General features: G+C 38.1%; 1 protein-coding gene and 1 long non-coding RNA gene across 2 annotated transcripts in view; both read right to left on the minus strand.

Annotated features, from left to right (window-relative positions):
• The window catches only part of LOC135310645 (uncharacterized), a 47,214-nt gene extending 41,142 nt beyond the window's left edge, over nucleotides 1-6,072 (minus strand). Inside the window, exon 1 of the long non-coding RNA XR_010370728.1 lies at nucleotides 5,620-6,072. This is a non-coding gene — a long non-coding RNA (uncharacterized LOC135310645). The remainder of the gene's footprint in view (nucleotides 1-5,619) is intronic.
• Nucleotides 6,073-6,465: 393 nt separating this feature from the next.
• RAD23B (RAD23 homolog B, nucleotide excision repair protein) overlaps nucleotides 6,466-19,930 on the minus strand; it is a 34,558-nt gene continuing 21,093 nt past the window's right edge. The window contains exons 6-10 of the mRNA XM_064439272.1: nucleotides 16,180-16,307; nucleotides 11,552-11,669; nucleotides 10,301-10,428; nucleotides 9,728-9,895; nucleotides 6,466-8,250 (exon numbers count right to left, since the gene is read on the minus strand). Coding sequence (XP_064295342.1) covers nucleotides 8,137-8,250; nucleotides 9,728-9,895; nucleotides 10,301-10,428; nucleotides 11,552-11,669; nucleotides 16,180-16,307 — 656 coding nt within the window. The 3' untranslated portion in view covers nucleotides 6,466-8,136. The remainder of the gene's footprint in view (nucleotides 8,251-9,727; nucleotides 9,896-10,300; nucleotides 10,429-11,551; nucleotides 11,670-16,179; nucleotides 16,308-19,930) is intronic.

A 19,930-nucleotide genomic window follows, 5' to 3' on the forward strand; every position in this document is an offset into this window, starting at 1 on the left:
GGGAGTCTAGGTCATTGAAATCTGTATGATATTTAAGATCTATTCATTTCTTTCCAACGCAGACAGAGTGAACAAGACTGCTGAGCTGTATAGCTGATCTGAAAATAGTAAGGGCTTTCTAGTAACATTTTCTAAAATTACTTCAGTCTACACTTTCATAAAATTCATGTTCTTATTCATCTGGATGATCTGTTTAAAAAAACCTCACAATTAAGCTTTCTGGGAGGGCTTTTGCATCTTAAAAATAAGATTTTTCACAAACACCAATAGAAACTTTTAGCTGGCAATGGAGAAAGTAAGCCCATGGTGGAAGCAATGTTTTTGAAAATAAACAAATGGCCAGTTGCTTCCATACCAGGTAAAGGAGGCCAGACAATTTTACAGTAAATATCAGAGGTGCATAGGGCATTTGTATTATACGCCAGTCAAAAATCCTTTTTTCAGTTTATGGTAATATCACTCACCGGATAAGAACTGTCAGCTATCTGCTCCTGCAAATTGTTTTTCTCACACATCAGAACCTAAGAAAGAAATAAATTTAAGCCTCATCTAACTTGTGTTGACATCACTGAATTTTTAAAGAACCAACAGTGTCAGCCAAGTTTGCTTTGTAAACTTCTACAGTCTGCTTAAAATATGAAGAGACACAGAATGAAGGTGGCAGAACTAAGTATTCAAACGCTCTTTAGTCAGCCTTTACACTTAAACAACCAAACAAAAGAAAGGACAGGATATGGAAAATAAGCCTTCACAGAAGTTATGTCCCCACCAGAATGGTACAGTTGCATAACAAGAGTACTTAAATTTGAGACACTGGATCAATCAGGGACCTCAGGAGATCCTTAGCCCAACCTCCTGCTCAAATCAGGGTCAGCCATAGGATCATACCAGAATGCTCAGGCCTTCAGTGACTCTGGACTGGAAAACCTCCAAAGATGGAGACAGCACAACTGCTACGGGCAACCCATTCCAACATTTGACTTGAATCTTACTTCATTATATTAAGAACAATGCCCTCCATTAGTCAAGTATGTTTAGACACAAATGATCCTGAAACCTAATATGATCCTGTGTGAACAGCACATCCATCTACCAACCTGACCGTAAAGTTAAGGTTGCCATATGAAAAACTGATTCAGATTCCGTCCCTTTGTGGTTCACAGATGGTGGTAAAAACCACACAACCTTTCCACTTCAACTAAATAAGCATCTTAACTGTTACAGGATATTATCCTCCAAGCAGAATAGCAACGAGAACAAGGTGACAGAAACTTTGTAGTACCCGTCACATATATTTGCGGATAGCAGAGGACAGGCGATGCTCCAGCTTCTCAGGACTCATTTTCAGAGCTGGTGATTCATACCCTGTGATCTGCACAGTATCTGCAAGTGGGCCCGTCAAACTGCTGCCAAACTGAAATGGAACATCTCAAAAAAGGTGAGGAGAAAATTAAGTTACTAAAAATGCTATCAATGGACAGCTCAAGTTTTACATACTTGTAAATGAAAGTTATTGTAACAGTACAATACAGTCTCACTTGCTTCTGTTTGTTTTTAGGCCAAGTGGCTCAAAAATTCTACCTCTTTTATTCAAAGCCTGTTCCCTGTGCCTTCTTCCTTTCCACTGGTCCTGTCCAAGCCTAGAGATTTCAAGTGCTCTAACTTTTCACAGCAAGCAAGAACAGCCACCTTTCCCTGACTACAATGAACAAGTGGTCTGTGCATGAACAGTAAAATCAGCATATGCAGAATAGGTCAGATAATTCTTTTTGCACAGACCAGAAACATTAACTTGCTACATACAAGCTCTCAAATTTGTTGACATGAACAAGACTGATATACCCAAAGCTTCCAGACTTCTTGTACCACGGAAGCTCTGCCTGGGCACTCAACATTGGAAGCCAAAGAAAAACAACTTGGCCCTCATAAGTGTTCTTCTTCCTAGCCCCAAACACACAGATGGAAAAAAAGACGACATCCAACAACTTCTAGATATCTAGTAACTCTGCACAGTGAAACAATTTCGAAATTTGAAAAACTAGTGCATCCCTTACTCCCAATATTGTTTTCCAAAACAGAAGAATTCTGTTTTACCTGAAACATATTAAAAAGTCACAAGGAGACACCAAGAATGGAAAGTTTCCTTCCAGATTGTTTAAAGCTGAAAAGTTAGGGAAAAAAATGATCAAAGAATCTTAGAATAGAGGCTGACAGAGTTTCAGTGAGTAAAATTAGCTTTCTAAAAAATCCCAGAATGGCAAATATTTGCAAAACCCTCATCCCACCTCCTTCATAATCATTGCTTTTTCCGAGTGTTACTGTTAGTCCTTTACACTGTTTAAGCTGCTCAGATCTGCCTAACAGCCTGTACTCTGATCAAGCCCAGGACCAAACTCTAGTTTCTGCCAGACGAACTTAAATGACTGCGTTTCCCACCTCTACACTCATCCTCTCCACAGTTTTATTTGCTTTCAGGTTTACATAGCCAGATTTGGGATAAGTCTCCATTAAGAAGTAGCACACATTCTGACATCATGAGGTTACACTCAGTTTGCATGACAAAAGTGATGCAATTTTGAGTGGAAATAACAACTTAAGTCCAACCCTGATACTGCAAGCTGCATGTCTATAAAATGTATACTTTCATGTCTATAAAAACCCTCACATAAACAAGAGAGGTTTCTTCAGGTATCTACCCTCTCTAGCCACCTCATTTGCATGTTGTTAGTGTCTCTAACCTAGGACAAACTCTGCAGTCCCAGCAGAGCTTCTAAGACTGCTGTAGTAGCCTGGCAAGCATTTTACCTTCTCTTGCCCCAAACGCAAAATGAATCGCTTCATCCTTTTCTCCCCTTTTCTCACAGCTACCCTGTATGCCAGCCGTACAAGAAGCCTGGTCAGCTTTGTATGACCTCTGTCTACGCTTCTGTAACTGCTAGTTTAATCCGACGGCTGAACTGTTCATTTTAATCTCCCAAGTGTAGTTCAATCCACAATTACAAAATCTGAGCGTTAACATGAAGACAAGCAACACTGTGGCCGGGGTCAGAGGTAAAGGGAGAGCAGGATTAAAACGAGGCAACCTATACTTCCATCTGATTAAAGCCACTGCATAATGATGACCCTGCTACTGATTCTACTAAAGCAAAAAACTGCAGTCATTTTCAGGGCAGCGGAGTGTCTACAAACACACAACACTGGAGATCAGTAGAATCTAGTAAAAGGTAAGTATATAGAAAACTTTGTTTCATTTGTCTCAGTGTTCTCAACTACTTGTTTTCTTCTCGCCATAAAGCAAAACTCCCAAGGAGAAGCTACATAGAAGCAGCTACAAAAACAATCTTCCAGACACTTGTAAAATACACTAATTGTTCCATGCAGGCTATGAAGATGTGACAATCAAGTAGAGAGAATTTTTTGAGCTGGAATGAGGACTATGATGACAAGCTTACAGTTTCTCCACCTACAAACCACAATCATGCAAATAACATCTTACCAATAAGGTATCTATTTATGTAAACACAGGCTTAATCGCTTATATCTAACACATTCAAAAGGTATTATTAGGGCACGTTAAGGCTTATTAAGGCCTAATACAGCATTCTAAAGACACCATAAACTCCAGAAGTGCAGCAATGAAAAGAAACTGCAGCATCAGTGTCTTCGATTTCAAAATCTATATACACAGATGGCAGAATTCTGCCTATGCATTAGATGAAGCCCCATTAGTCAAACTTATTTTTCTTGCAACACTAGCTTCCAACAAGCTATTTCTCTCATGAAATACACCAGTTTATCTCTGCCACCTGACAGCCTGAATGCCAGATACAGTGCATCAAATGCATGATTTCAGCTTCAGCCTCACTTTGCATTAGTATGCTTAAATAATGTTTCTTCCAAAAAAACGGTCTTCTCAATCCATTAGTGACCTTCTCAGTTCTCCTCACTTGCATTCTTAGCTTTCAACTAGCCCCCACTTTAAGCAGTGTAGGATACACAATTCACAAGTGACAAAGTTGACTCTTCAATAAGCTTGCAAAGCAACAGAACCTTTCCAACAATTCTGAACCAAAGTGAATTGTGAACTGAGTTCAGAACACAACGCTACCCTCATCACTAGCAGCAGCCGACAAAGCCACCATTAAATGCTATTTGCATGCCTCTCCCACAGATAGTCATGCCAAACTGTTGTATTCAGCAGCATCAGCTCTCCATTCTGCTATCCTGAACAGGAGCAAAATTGTCACTCTTGTTCACGTCAAACTGCGGTTCAGTGTTTTAGGAATGCAAGTTTGCCACTGATTTTGAACAGCGACCTAGGCACAGAAGATGCCACTGATGCTACTGTCTTCATAAAATGTGCTTTGATTAGAACTGGAATTAAATTGTGTTTTATTAATATTTTTCTTGCCTAGCCAATAAGAATTTCTCACTATCAAGGAGGAGGTAAGAAGTGAGTGTTAAGAAGAATCTAAAAGCTTAATATCATTTTTAAGGTCATATATTCTGAGAAAATATAAATACAGCACTGGCACTTGACAATCAGGTCAGCAGCATCAGCTACAGCCTGCAGCTTTCCAATCATCAGCAATGCTGATCAGTCATGTATTTTGTGGTAAATTAAATTAATCATGTACATAATCTCATCACACATGGAATAAGACTACTTTTCTGGATAGTTTTGTGAGGTCACAAAGTTTTATAATTTGTGGCTTCTGAACCACATAGCTGTAGTTTCAAAATAATGTTTTTCAAAAGAGCGTGTTGAACACTTTGTTGGTATCCCAAACCAGGCAAGGAAGACCACCTAAAAATGTTACTGACAAAGATGTTCTCTCTTCACTTCCACCTTATTGTTTCCATTGAATTATATAGTACCTTTCAAGCGCAGAAACTCTAGGTTAGTTTTGTGCACAGAGCGAGCTGTGCTTGAAAGAAATCAGCGTAAAAAAATTAAACATTAACATGCCTGCCTCCAAATCTCTAAAACCAACTGAAATATCCAATGAAACCACAGGTGACAGATCTGTTTACATTATTTGAGGACTTGGCTTTGTGTCTCCCAGTTTCATTCATTCGTGTGTACTCTTGAAGTAAAGCTCAATCTGAGACTTTAAAATCAGAGCCACAGTTTGACTTCATGAGTGATTACATCATGTCTAAAGAGTTCTCTTAAAAGTGGTAAGAACAAAGCGTATCGCCAATCTAATCTCTTGAACTTTAGCGAGATTCATAAGAGGTTTCTGGACATGGTTAATGCACCGCAGCATTAAAATTCAGCTGTATAGAGGACATAAGAACAAACAACTAGAGTTAATATGACTTCAGAGTAATTTTTGTAATCCCAGCTAAAAGTGCATCATGAATAGCTTTTCACTAAGCAGATGCTTAGAAGTTTTACAAAAAAAGTAAGGACTCCAGTATCAAAACTTAGGAAGAAATACTTGATTTTCTTAGCACCTGTTCACAAAGCCCTGAGGAGATGGCTCCCCAAATCCCTAAGATATCTGCAGCAAACAAGCTGAAAAACACTGTGCAGGCAATTCCTGGGAGTACTTGACAGAGAACAAGGCACAGCATACCCAGGGAACTTATGCAACTTGTTCAGGTCACACTTACCTTCGCAACACCATGAGTTCCATATATTCTTCCCCTTTGGGCAGCAACTACAAAAGAGGTAGATGATTCTCCCTGCCAAGTAACCCGCTATTGAATAGATAATTTTTGCTGGCATATAAAGTCAGACCCCTGCTGTTCATCAGAAGTCACACAAACACTGTTCCACTGCTGAAAAACGGGAACAGAATTATCAGGAAGGCATCAACTACAGCAGCTACAAACCCCTTAGTCTCTCAGCATGCAAAGTTACAAATGACCAAAGCTACTAGGCTTTCACAAAGACCAAGTTCAACAGCCTTTCGTTCAAATACACTTAAGTAAATATTTCAGAAACAAAACCGGAGGGAGTAGACTGAAACACCCACAGACATTCTTGCTTTACTCTCCACCCTCCTAGACAAGGAATGGTTATTTCTGATAGTGGTTTGATCAGTACAGAAGGCTCCCAGAAACTAAAAACTTTTCTCTTAGCTATGTAGTAAAGTACATTCAAGAACTCATCTCAGTTTGGCATTTTTCGAGTAGCTGGCAGCTGGTCCCTTTACAGGTAAAAAATAGCCCCTTTTTGCCTGCAGAGTGCTAAATCAAAATCCATCTCTTCCAGTCCATATATACACTGAGAATCGTATTTAGCTGAAGTTTACTGGCTGACTTGGGTATTAATGTTAACTTCTTTAAAATGAAAGCGTTATGGAAGAGTTATTTTCTGTTTACCAATATCACACCTACTACTGATAGATTTGGGTTGTGCTATGGAACACTTAAACATCTGTGAAAATTTAGAAGAATAAAATCTGAGTAATTAAAATACACACTATATGAAAATACACCACAGAGGTCTAATGATAGAAAGAAAAAGTAAAACGCTTTAATACATTATTTTGTGCAGATAATTATTTAACAGACTACTTAGGCCAACCAATAAACAAACAAAATACAAACACAAACATTTCAGTCCTTGTTCTCTTTTCTCAGGACACTTGACTTGTACTTTGAGCTTAAGTAGCAGTTAAGTAGTTAAGTAGTTAAGCCACTGATACACAAACTAAGCAGAAAATAATTTTTCAGTTGTACCACTAAATCATTAATATAATTAGTAGTACAATAGCTCAGTGCTGTACCACAAATAATCTTTTATTGGTTACTGTAGAGATAAATTTGTAATCTAAACAATTGGAGTACAACAGTAAAAACTCAAAACATCCCCAACCTGTGTTCAGGAAATATTGCACGTAATAGCTTTAGATTAAGTTAGAAGTTGTTTTCATGGCTAGCATTGCAATGATGGACAAAATTGTCTCTAAAAGTCAACCTATATCGATGGAAGATTGTTACATTTTATGCTGACTAACCAAAATGAATGACAAGTTGATACCAAGAAGTAAGACTCAAAACTATAACGAGTGCTTATTTTCAATAGAAAGGTATGAGTTCAGATTCTTTTGGGTTAGAATAACTTGTCTGCTTGATATCTCAAGTTATGAGCTTCTCTTCCTCAAAGTGAATAAATCCAAAAAGTCCTTATTGAACAGATATAGCTTGATCATGACAATTTACTCAAGAGCAACAGAATGCCAATATCTTCAGATGCTTACAGCCCTACTGCAAATGCTGCAGGAAGATAAATTTCATTTGATAAAGTCTCCTTGCAGCAGACAAAATAAGCTTGCATTTTGTTTGTTGGCTGAAAAAGAATATTCAATTCACAAGAGTGCATATAGCAAAACCAAAGATGCAGCCTATCACCTTTGTAACTGTTACTGCAACATAACATTGAACTGAACAGTAATTAGATATCCATGATTTTGCCAACGACCATTTTTCCAAAAGAAAAATATGTAAACAGGAAAATAATTTTCCCTGTATGCCACAGCTTCTCAGATCTTTTGAGGTGGCAAAGGAGGGGGTGGGATTTCTCAATAACCAAGTCACTTTTAAGTTAAATGGGTTTTCATTTTTAAAAAGCCAACATTTTTTTAATCCAGCGTTAAACAGAAAACTGTGCTTCTTGCACCACTTTAACACATCTGAAAAAGCAAAATAACTACTCATATTTTGGCATTCGTGTTTACATTTGCTCAGATCTCCTAGATTTCACAAAGCTTCTATCCAGTGTTGCCATGAAATACAGATTGTAGAATCTAGGTAGCGCACACTACTTCCAAAACCAATACAAAGTAGAAAGGAACATGAAGCAGGGTGTTACGCTACTGTTCTGGAACTAGTACAATAAGAGTGAAAACCTAGAAGAAGTTAACCTACAGTTTATGGAAGGAACTAATTATCTGCAGAAGCTGATTTTTGGTTTTGTATTATTTTACACTGTGTAATTTTCTGCATCTGCTAATTTAAAGCAGATATACTTGCTCCTTTCTTTGCTTTGCTTCATATATTCTCCACCTTTCCCCATATACCATACACCAAGTGTTATGAATATAAGCCCAAATATCCCAGACAATCCAGTGAACAAAGTTAGTGTAATGCACTGGTGTGAGGTGTGAAATAAAAAAGTGTCTCTCAATCTTCATCAAAGTTCTGTTGTAGAAGGAAGTTGGCAGCCAAGTTTTCATTCTTCTCACAAGCAAAATATGCCTGTATCACAAGTCCTTCAGGAAATCCTAATGCCTTTAACTGAAGAAAAGAAACATATTTAGAAAGTACATTTGTATATTAATCTTCTTTTTATGTCTAGTATCTTGAGATGCCACTTAAGCAACTACTGCATTCTTGAAACAAACATTGCTGCCTACATCAATACAACCTTTAGTGAGTGAAGAATAAGGCGGCGTTGCCTGTCTTCAGTATACAGAACTCTCACTTGAAAAAGTGATTTGAATGAGTCTAATAAAGCACCATAAAACATTTCTCTTTTCTGTCACTGCCATATTAAGTCACTAAAACAGCCTTGGGCCACAGTAATGTCAGGAAGTAACAGCACATTGCACTGCTGCAGAGAAAAAATCTCCAGTAGATTAAAATGGGCATTGTTTAATTACACAAAGCTCATTATTTTTAATAAAAGTTGCCTGGAACAAAAGCTCCCCCCAGACTGTGATCACTAGTAGGTAGCCCAACACATCAGATGAAGCCACTTCCGATTGTTTCAACTGGACTTTCACTATTTAAAAAATAGACTACACAGTGCAGCTATGAGGTGTGTCTTTCATGGAAAGGGGAAGAAGCATACAGGTGTCTCTGCTGGGTTTGGAACACGTTGTAGAGGTAATGCTCTACTGCATAAAATGGTTTTAAAAGGAAATGCAGCAGACTAGAGAGGATGATCTGTGAAGAAGTACCTGAACAAACACATTTATTAGACTAATTTTATTCATTGGCAATTTCCCTGAGATCTGAATTTTGCTTTTCTGATGATCCTTACATAACCTTCTGCTTTGCCAGAGGAAAAACATTGTCTTTGATATATAAAAACACTACCACAGTTTGATGTAAGTCTTTGCAATTTGTTCTAATAAAAATCTCTAAGGCATTGCCATGTATACAAGTCCGTATTTAATCAGTATTACACACAGTATGAGTGCAATATACCACCCCCAAGTATACTTTTGTAGACATGTTCACCTGTATATTTAGAAAGCTATAATTAACTAATATTCTCATGGATAGACAAATAACTGGGTTAAGTAGCAACTTCAGCTAATCTACTTAACTATGAGAGCTCTTACTATCCAAGTACTTTGCAAACAGTGCTCAGGCAGACACACCTTTGTACCTGGAAACCTATCACCAGACGATCTATAACAGTACTGTCTGAGGCTTTACTGCCTCAGAGGAATTACTACCTGAGTTCCAATTCCTGTGGAAAATTCATTCAATCATCAATTATTACAGGTGGTCCCTGATCACTTAAAAACCTCTGTATCTTAGTAAGACAGCTTGAAGAGGTATTAGACTCCATTGCTTTAAAGCAAGAAGAGATGTGATTTGAAACAAGACTACAACACCTATGAGACATCAAATAAAAAAATATCAGAACTGATGCAGAACTACTGAGCATAAAAAAGTTTAAGTTAAGGCATGTATCAAGCATGCACCAGAGTCAACAGCCTACAGCAACAACCAAGAAACTTTTCAAAGAGGGAAGACTCACCCTTTCTATAGCTTCTTTCTCCTGAGGTGTTACTTGAATGTAGTTCATGTGAGTATTTCCAGGTTCTGTTACTCCAATACTGGCTTCACTCCCACTTAAACCTTGGTGGTACTCTAGAACTGGCTCATTCAACATATGAATAAAGTGTTCCTGGTGTTGGCTTATTTGCTGTGGTGCATGGGAGAATAAAAGAAATAAATACATCGAAATAAAGCATGTTTAATCCTGCCAACAGGCACATAAGAATATTTTTAGTGAATTCAGTAGTCAAAAGAATGTGTAAAAAGCGCACAGAGAAAAAATGTTTAAATCTAACCATAAGAAATGCAGTTTCCTGTTTCAGTTCAACTGCAGTGCCCCATCCCTCTTCCTGATGCCCTTTGCACCTCTTACAAAGAAACTCAGACTCATTTCTAGTGTCAGAGAAAATACATTCTGTACAGCAGCAACTGCTGAAAAGCTAACAACAGAACGTTGTAACTGCCACTAACACACTACCCCAGCTAAGATCAACATATCCCTTTCTTGTAAAGCTGAAAGTTAGCAGCATTATGTTGTTGTTTTAAGATTCACCTGCAGTAGTTGAGGGTTTTCCCGTCCAATCTGCTGTAGCAATGCAGGCAACAGAGAAGGATTTTGCTGAATGATTTGTCTCATCTGCTGGAACTGAGGCTGATTTCGTAAAAACTCAAGTGGATGTCCTGAAAAAAAAAAAAAAAAAATCAATGAGAGAACATGCTTTTTAAAAAGTTAACAAAATTCTTAATGAAATACATACCTACACTATAACTAGACAGAAACAGGATGTTAAAGTGGACAATATACCCCTCACTGAAGAACAGAAGAGCTTGCTTCCTCATACTAACTTACTCTAGCTTTAAGCAAGAATTCTTTATACTAAGGTTAAACAATGCATTTTCTTTTCACCCAGCCTTCTCTTAAGATCCAACAGCCTTCTGTCCTTGATCTCCAGCACTTTTCTCATTATGTCTCCCCTGAGTAACCTCATTCAGAAACACTTACCTGGCCCCCTGTCTTGTCTCTACACCTCAACAGAGTTCTCCACCTCCTGCAGTAGGTCAGTTCTGTTCTTAAGTGACTCTTGCCGTTCTGTACATCCTATACTGTTGGGTACTGCCTTGAACACAGCAGTGTCTGAAGTGCTCTGAAATATCCCATTCCCCCCTTCTCTCTTTACAGATGTCATGTGTGCCTGTCACTACTACCTGTATGTTTAATACCCTGGCCTATATCAAGGCTTACATCTTGAACCCGATCTCTGCCACAGCCTAACACAGACCTTTCCTGCTCCTTGCTCTTTTCATGTATTTATTTCCCTTTAAGACAGTTCTCTTCAGCAAGCACCAACCACTCTGTATATGTGCTGCACTGCTGAGTGAGGAGTGGCTCATGGACAGGTGTCTCAGGTCTACACCTCACAGCCTTATTGCAGGTTTCTCCCTTGAAACTTAGTATAGGCAGGTCAACAGTGCACAGGTAGCCACAGAAGTAAGAAGCCAGAATTTAAGTGAGAGAAGACACAACTCCCTCCATATTTGTGGTCTTATGCTTAAATCCAGAACACTGAATCAAAGGAATCGTGCAAGTTCACAACATTTTTAGAAATTAATCCTTTATGCCAGATATATCCACATACACAAGCCATTTGTTCCAAGCAAGTACCACACTTGGAATTTCCATGTTACAGCTCTTATCCAATTCACTCTGATCAGTTTAGAAGTACCACAAACTTAAAATTCACTGAAGCAGAAAATGCCTACGTGCATGTGTTTATCACATCCTCCCAAATATAACCTTTCTTACCTCCAAATGAACTTGTAGGTCCAGTTGCTACTGCTGCAGCCACTGCTGGAGATAGAAAGGCACCACTGCTTGTTGCTTGAGAGGATTCAGCCGCATCCTGGTTATCTCCAGGTATACCCTAAAGCCACAGTTCACATAATTACCTACTTGTTTTACTGCATGTATTATTGAGTTTTCAAAATGAAGGAAAAAATTTCACTGCAAATACAAAGCAAGATACCGTGATAGGTATGCATTCACAACTAGAAAAGAATACTGTGAAAAGAGTAATTTATTTTTTAAGAGTAAAAATATGTGGTGTGTATAGTGAGGTAGTAAAGCATGCACTGCATCAGTCTAAAATACATTTTAATCCATAAACAAATACTTGCTTTGAATCCTATTCTAAGATAGTTGAAAGGACTAAAAGAGTTAAACTAAATACACTGTTACAATATGTTATAGTGTTATGCAAATAAAGTTACATTACAGCAACAGAATTGTAGTACACAATGCTAATGGAAAGATTATAGATGCCACACAATCTGGCAAGAAATTGAAAAGAGATATAAGAACATGGCTCTTCAGACTGTTATCCTGAAAAGTGTGTTCATTCGCCCGGTGTACAAAACGCCAAAATACACACAGAGTGGAGGCATTTTATTCAAGTCATTTTTGTACAAAGATGGGTGCTAGGTGGTAACCCACAAAGCTAGCACACCACAGCAAGAAACTACAAGGCATTTATATAGTTAAGCATGTCAGTCACAGCTAATATTCATATGCTCCGGCTAATAATTGGTTAATTTCTTTCTTGCTTCGATGTAACAATATCGCTCACTTTAATTTACTGCACATGCTCATAGATTAAGGGACTTAGGGGGGGCCGGTTCCTGGCCTATGGGCCTGATTTTCAGTATTATCTCAAGGACAGTTCCCAAAATGGGCACTTTGTTTTAGTTCTTATCTACATTCCAATTAGTTTTTCTCCTTGACTACACACTTTATCACCCCGTTCCCAGCGGCTTCTGAGGTGGGATGTTTGCTTTAATCTGTCTCTCAGCTCTCCTCAAGGATACAGTCATGAAACAGGTGCTTCCATATCTCTCTGCCTCTGGCCTTCAACTTGTTTTGCCAGCCTCGCATAGTTCATTGTTATGCCTTTAGCAGACAGTTCAAAAAATTCCATTTTCTTAGGGATATCAGGACCTCTTTCCTCAACTCAACAGCGTAACAACTGTCATATACTGCATCTTAAGTGTGAAAAGCCCTGTACATTACTAAATTTTAGCAGTTAAAAAGCCAGTTAACTTGCATTTTGTTTATTTTCCATGTGCAAACAACTTTAGAAAGGAATCAATTTCTGAGGGGGATGAAACTGACAAATCTGAAAAAGAACAATTATGGTAAATTAGAATGTGGGTTATACAACCGAGACAGACCTTTCCCTATTACCTTTCTCCTGCATAGGAATCCATCAAACTTCCCACCCTAACCAGGCCTACCCCACTGTCACTGAACTCCTGCACCAAGTTGTCCTTTCCATCCTCCTCCATGAAGCCCAGAAACTTAGGCAGCTTGGCATCAGACAGACAGACACCAAGAAAGATTCCTATGCGACTACAAGCCCTGGTGGTAACAGGCAAGGGGACAAGGGAAGTTGCCTGACAGAAGCTCAAGAGGCAGACTCCACAGAGCAGTAAGCCTCCTGACACACAGGATAACAGCAGAGGGAGCTATGTTAAACCCAACCCCAAACAGGCAAGACTATACAACATCCTCTACCTCACAACACTCATTTTCCAGGGCATCAAAAATTTCCATTTTTCTACAGTCTTCCAGCATATTCAATCCAGATAAGTCTAGGAAGGCATCAGCACTGGTATAACTGAATGTATTTCACCTGCCTCAAATGAAGGCACCCGTTGGTTTGAGAACCACAAATCATAAGGAATAGTGTGGGTAGAAATAATCATAGAACTTCAGCATAACCAGACAATGAAGAGATTTGGCAAACCTAGCATAGAAATCACTGGTAGGTATTGCAGATTGAAAATCGTGTTCTTCACATGATACATTCATCACTATAGCTGGACAAAAAGGACAAATACACAGCTAATAAAGGCCACATCTAGAAAGTGAGAACTGGACAGTGCTCCAGGCAAAACTTTGCCTTACCTGTGAGACAAGAAGCACATCAAGGTATAAACCACCTAATCAAGTCCATGTTTAAGCGACTCAGAGCAATAAATACAAGTTCTCCCTGACACACACTTCCTTACTGTTACATGGCTTGGTCAGCTTGCTATGTGTCCCTCCCTCGCAAGAGGGGAAGAAAATTCCATTCATGACATAATTCTGAGGTAACACTCTTATCAGTGCCTTGCAGAGCACTGCTTAAATACCTTTTCCCATCAAATCAGTCATTTCTGGCAATCTAAGTATGATGTAGGAACTTGGGTTAATCATATGAAATTTATTGGTTGATTTCACCTATTCACAGGCATATGTTGTCACTGCAATCTCTGCCCATGTCAAACAGCATATGCTTGTTTAAACCTAAAGTTTGCTCTTGAAAGGAAGCACTACGGAAACTAGTCCAACCAAATTTACGTAGAGATTATTGGTCATCTTGGACATCTTAACTCTTAAATACATGCCTGAAGTATCAGTCTCCAAATAACCGTGACTATGTACAATTCTAATCAGACAAGACTGGTGAGAAGTATGGACCTTGTTCATAGAGCTATCCAACAGAATAAGGCATAATACTAATTCACATAAAATTAATTTTGCATGTAAACATTGCTTGCACAGCAAAGAGGCCAGTCTTGACTTATGATAGATTAAACAATAGTTTACAGTTTAATTGAGCATCAGAGCAGTTTTTATCTGACATTGTTCCCCACAGGGTAAAATCACATCAGGCCCAGCCCAAGCAATGCACACATTTAGAACAGAATAGTTCCAGTTGGAAGGGACCTACAACAATCACCTAGTCCAACTGCCTGACCACTCCAGGGCTGTCTAAAAGTTAAGGCATGTTATGAAGGGCATTATCCAAATGCGTCAAACACTGACAGGCTTGGGGCATCAAACACCTCTCTAGGAAGCCTGTCCAGTGTTTGACTACCCTCACAGTAAAGAAATGTTTCCTAAAAATTACCAAACTACGAGGCTGCAACCAACAGACCAATCAGACTTCAACACATGGCATGTCTACCAAATAGATTAACTCCATCAGCTTCTCACAGCATCAGGATGCTCTATTTCTGTTCAGGATTTCCTGTACAGAAATAAGCTAGATCAGGGAAATACCAGACTAAGTGTACAAGCACTGCACACTGTATATGATTGGCACAGGCATGGCAAGTGCAACACTTACAGAAGGCACTGGATTTATGGTATATGTACAGACAGAATGAACAGTAAAATCAAGATTTTTAAGGCATGAAAAGCAAACATTAGAGATTCCAGACTTATGGCAGATAGATGGGAGCTACTACATTCACCCTTAGGGCAAGACAATATTTATCACCTTTTGTTGGCCTAATACTAGATGACAACTGAACTTATTACATTCATGTACTCGAAACATTTGTTGTCTATTTAAAAAGTGCAGGTTACAAAGTCCTGGGATCATTAACGTAAGCAGCAATCACACCAATGACTTGTAGCTGTAACTGCTGAAGAAAAACTTCATTAACCAAAGGTAAGTTTTATAACTGGAGGGAAAGATGGCAGATTTCAATATATCAAAAATTCAATCTGCATGTGTTTTGTGAGGACTGGTTCAAAATATCTGGCTTCAAGTTTTTAATAAAGTTCAGATTTGAAACAAGGAAATATCACATCAGGGAAGAAAATTGTATGCTAGAGTGAAACCTAAATGCACTGGAAGTACTGATTAAGCAACAAACTCCCAGACAGACTGTCTGGTGGTCACAATGCACCTGTCAGATTAAGGTACACAATGAGAAGTAATCCAAAAAGCCCCTAAAATAACTCAGAGACTTCCATTAAAGTGAAGCTACTCCTCTATTTCCTTGCACACCAGTGAAGTTCATTTCACCCTTCAAACTGTATTTATCAAATGAGAAATTATTTCTTCTGCAAAACACTGCTTAAGTTAAAACACCAGTTAAATTAAGCACACCTCAGAAAACTCTCCAACCTTTCTTTTTGGAAAGTATATTCCAACTATGTGCAATATTAGTAAAAACAATGAACTGGAACTTTAAAAAATGCCTTTGTGATGTTACAGGTACTAATTCAAAAATAGAGCTAATGCTGTCACTAAGATGTGACACAAAATCACTCCTTGAGCTAGCCATTGGCAGCTAAAACTATCACTGTAACTGGACATACTTTACAAACATATCCATGCAAATCAACAAAGAATAAAAATCACAAAAGTGATAGCGGTACTTATGGATGACTTCAGTATTTCCTGTTACACAGTATGATCCTCAAAATCCAAATCTCAGCCTTCCAGATGCTCTGCTCTGATGTTGTTCCTCTATACGCATGTATTACTCTCACTGATGGATAATATTCAAAATAACAAGTAGATCAAACTTAAAATTATTCTTTAGTGAGGACAAAATAAAAAGTGAAAGAACAAGGTGTAAGTAGAATAAACTGCTCACCATTAAAAGGTATTCCACTGCTCTGTCAGGATTGTTGAAGCTGGCCCTCAGCGCTGCAATTACGTGCTCTCGTTCATATCCCATTGACATGATCTCAGTCACCATATTCTCATAGGACTGACCCGTCACTAGAAGTAACATGACCACAATTTTAAGGGAATAAGGCAAAAAAGTCACAACAGTTCAACAGAAATTTAATTTCTACCCAAATTTCAGTCATTCTTTGAAGAATAAAGGATAGCTCATATTAAACCTGCCATGGTTCTGTTGCTTTAACTCCAAATATATTCTGGTTATTTCATTTGCATTTGGTTGGAACAGTAGAGGGTAATGAACACAATGCAAACTTCTGTTGAAAAAAGCAGCACTTGTGATACTTCTGTACTAGTAATTCAAATAATATTCCCTGTCTATGCTTTCATCTAAGGTCAAGGGCACCCTCACAGCTAATATTAAATTCCTGATGTAAGCAAGAAAAGTCTCCTGCAGCGTAAGTTTGGAAATTAAACTTTCTAGGCAGAAATCTGCCTGTCAAATTGTTAGCCGCTGAGGTTCTTCCAGATAAACACTTTATGTTATGGTTAGATAGATGACAAATAGTGATGACCAAGTTACCACTGTGTATTGCCACATGCTTGTGATGATGATCGAAGTAATTTAATCAACTTAAACATAGACCAACTCAAGTCAGGCAGAAGAGTTAGGAAAGTCACTCAAGACCTCAACGAGGGTTTTGGAGAACAAGTTATGCCATTTAATTCATGTATATTTGACTGGACATCCATCACATCGAACTCCCCACCTCTTACAGCGTAATGGACTGAAACTGCCCATACCTGCAGCCATCAAGATAAAAGGGTGCACACACTATACATGGAGCAAATTAAGGGCAACTGATCATATCATTACCCATTGGTACCATAGGGAAAATTATTGTCTCTTTTCATAACCAATTTTATTTCCCTTCCTTAAAAGGAGACAGCAGGTTTAACAAATCAAAAAAATAACTATCCTGTTATAAATTGTAATTGAGCAACATCTTAAAGGTTATCTTCCCATGCAAAAACAGGAAAAAATCCCCACCCAAATCCAGGCATTAAAATACCATCTCTTGCCCTGGATGAAGGTATTTCTCATCTCAGTGGAACACGACTACTGATTCTGTAACACTAAGCAAGTTAGTGGCAGGAAAGATTTTAAATACTTAACAATAAAAAAACCCAACAGATTAAAAAAGGTAGAGGAAACAATACTGCTAGTGCTACTCTGTTAAGACATGTGAGTCACAATTAAAAGAACCAAGAAAATATCAAGCTTTATTACCCTAGGGAGAAGGTGTTTTAACTCAAGCCAACATTTACACAACCACATTGCCTGATTTTTAAAGAATGCTTCTAAATAATCAATGGATGTATGATTGAGGGTAATATACTCAAGAACAAATAACAAAACAGCCCTAGCCCAAGGATACTTGTGCATTATCCATAAAGATAAATAATAGATTTACAACCCTTGACTAATTTGAGTATTTATTGTTTGGACTTCAAAATGACAGTGCCAACCTGAATTTAAGGAGTGATAAGTTCACGTCTTCATATACAACTACAAGATCAAACTACCTTCATTTTTTCAGGGACATAAAAAAATTACCTGCACCTCACTCTAGAGATACATACTTCTGTATGTATCTTCAGAAAAGCAAAAAAGCCAAGCCAACAAATGTCCCAACACAGTGATTTCGCTAAATTTATGGCTCATGTTCTTTCTTACACAGCACTAGTTTACCCTAACTATTGCTAACAAACTAGTCAAGGTAAATAACAGGCAGAACACCTTTTGATCTCATTAGTTACTGCTTAAACATTTCTGTAGTGCTCTTTCAGAATAAGCTAGGTAGAGACTAGAACAGCATGAGGGATCTGGTACAGAAAAAGAGATGCAAGGTCAACTTGCTCTGGACAGACTACATAATTATGGCTTATGTAGCCATAATTAAAAGCCAAAGAAGGAAACATAATTACTACAAATTTAGGCACATGTATTCCATATACAATCTACTTACAGAAGTCATGAAAAAGTAAGACCAAGAATGATTCAGGAATTGCACACCAGCAATGTCATGATATAGAAGCAGGCCTACCTCTACACAGTGCTACTGGAAATGTTTGTGAGGTCATTGCTGAACTGATTCTGGTTTTTGCTTTTGTCTTTCAAATAACATTTTAAAGCTGGATTAAGTTTCAAATCCAGTTCATCACACTCCCCACAATAATTCTTGTCCCATGCTCTAAAGAAAGCTTAAGGCTGCTCCAGTGAAAGGCTATGGTTGCACAGGAACTGCAAGACGTGCAGATCTTCATGTAACACAAACACCCAGATCATTTCTCAGTCAGTGCATTTAACTGATAACAAAAGCAACTCAGTAGAAAACCAATCCCTGTTTTTAAAGCGAAGTTAACGATCTTCAGGCAATGTAGCTGAGAAGCCACAGTAGTAACATGCCTAGGATCCTATTTAGGATGTAAAAAACATACTACATGAATTCGTGCAAGCCAATTCCTTTTAAGACTATTTCTAAAGAAAAAGAACCACAGAGTTCATGCCTATTGCCATTGAAAATTTCTTTGGCATATAATGCTTGCAGTATGCCTACTCAAGAAATTACACTCAATGCCTGTTATTTCTAAACTGTTAGGGACATGTGCGTTTGTTGTACCAGATACCAATCAAAGAACTTCCATATTGAATGGACAGTGAGCTGATGCTCTCCTGCTACATTGAAAGATTAAATTTTTTTCAGTTCTGAAGATAACTGAATGAAGAACACCAGCTTAATTAAACTTTGTCAACATTGTCAACATGAGTATTTGTGATGACCACACCTCGGCCACTAAGGTATAATGAATGCTTAATGAAGCCTGCAGCACCTCTGGTAGCAGTAGTCACTTTAAAGATGTAACAGACTCAACTGGTTGTCTCCTACAGCATCTATCAGGTATTTCAGTTTCATACATTTCTTCAGTCTAAAAGAATATGTCATAAGACCTAAACTGCAGTTAGACAGACAAAACCTGGTGGCTACCACCAATACACATAAAACATTACTACTGCTCCTAAATCACCTTGGGCTTCTTAATCACAACACCTGCCACCCCTACACAAAAATGTAGAACTCTTAAATCAGTTTAACTTTCTGAATCAAGTTGCAACTTAATGTTTACAGAAATAAGGAAGCGGTGGATTTTCTATTTTGTCTTATTTCTGTACCTTAATTTGCTACACTCTGAAAAAAAATCCCCTCCGAAAAATATAAGTAGGAGTAAGGAGTTGTGGGTTTGCTCAGTAATTTCCTAGCTAGTACAATCAGTATAAATGAGGGGCAGAACCTCCTATTGTTTTTACCTTGTTTATTCCACTGAGAAGCAAAGACATTTAAACTGTCAAAAGAAAAATGAATTGACTGTAAGTACACGGAGGCATTCGTTCCTCAACCCAAAAAGAGCAGATTTGGTGAATTTATCTTAACTAAATATGTCAAAAGACAGTACTGTCAAAGCTGGAACAAGTGAATAATAAAGGCAGCCATTTTATCAGACCTGCACACTGGGAAGAAAAGGTGAAAAGAAAAGCATATACATATTTATGTCCAGTCTTCTAGTCGAGCCACTTCAAACTGCATAGTTAGAAGAGAAATCAAGGCAAACAGGGGGGGAAAAAAACCCAGGAATTAAGATCTTCCTTTTACACAATA

The sequence above is a fragment of the Phalacrocorax carbo genome, chromosome Z, assembly GCF_963921805.1.
Source record: "Phalacrocorax carbo chromosome Z, bPhaCar2.1, whole genome shotgun sequence".
NCBI classification, from domain to species: domain Eukaryota; kingdom Metazoa; phylum Chordata; class Aves; order Suliformes; family Phalacrocoracidae; genus Phalacrocorax; species Phalacrocorax carbo.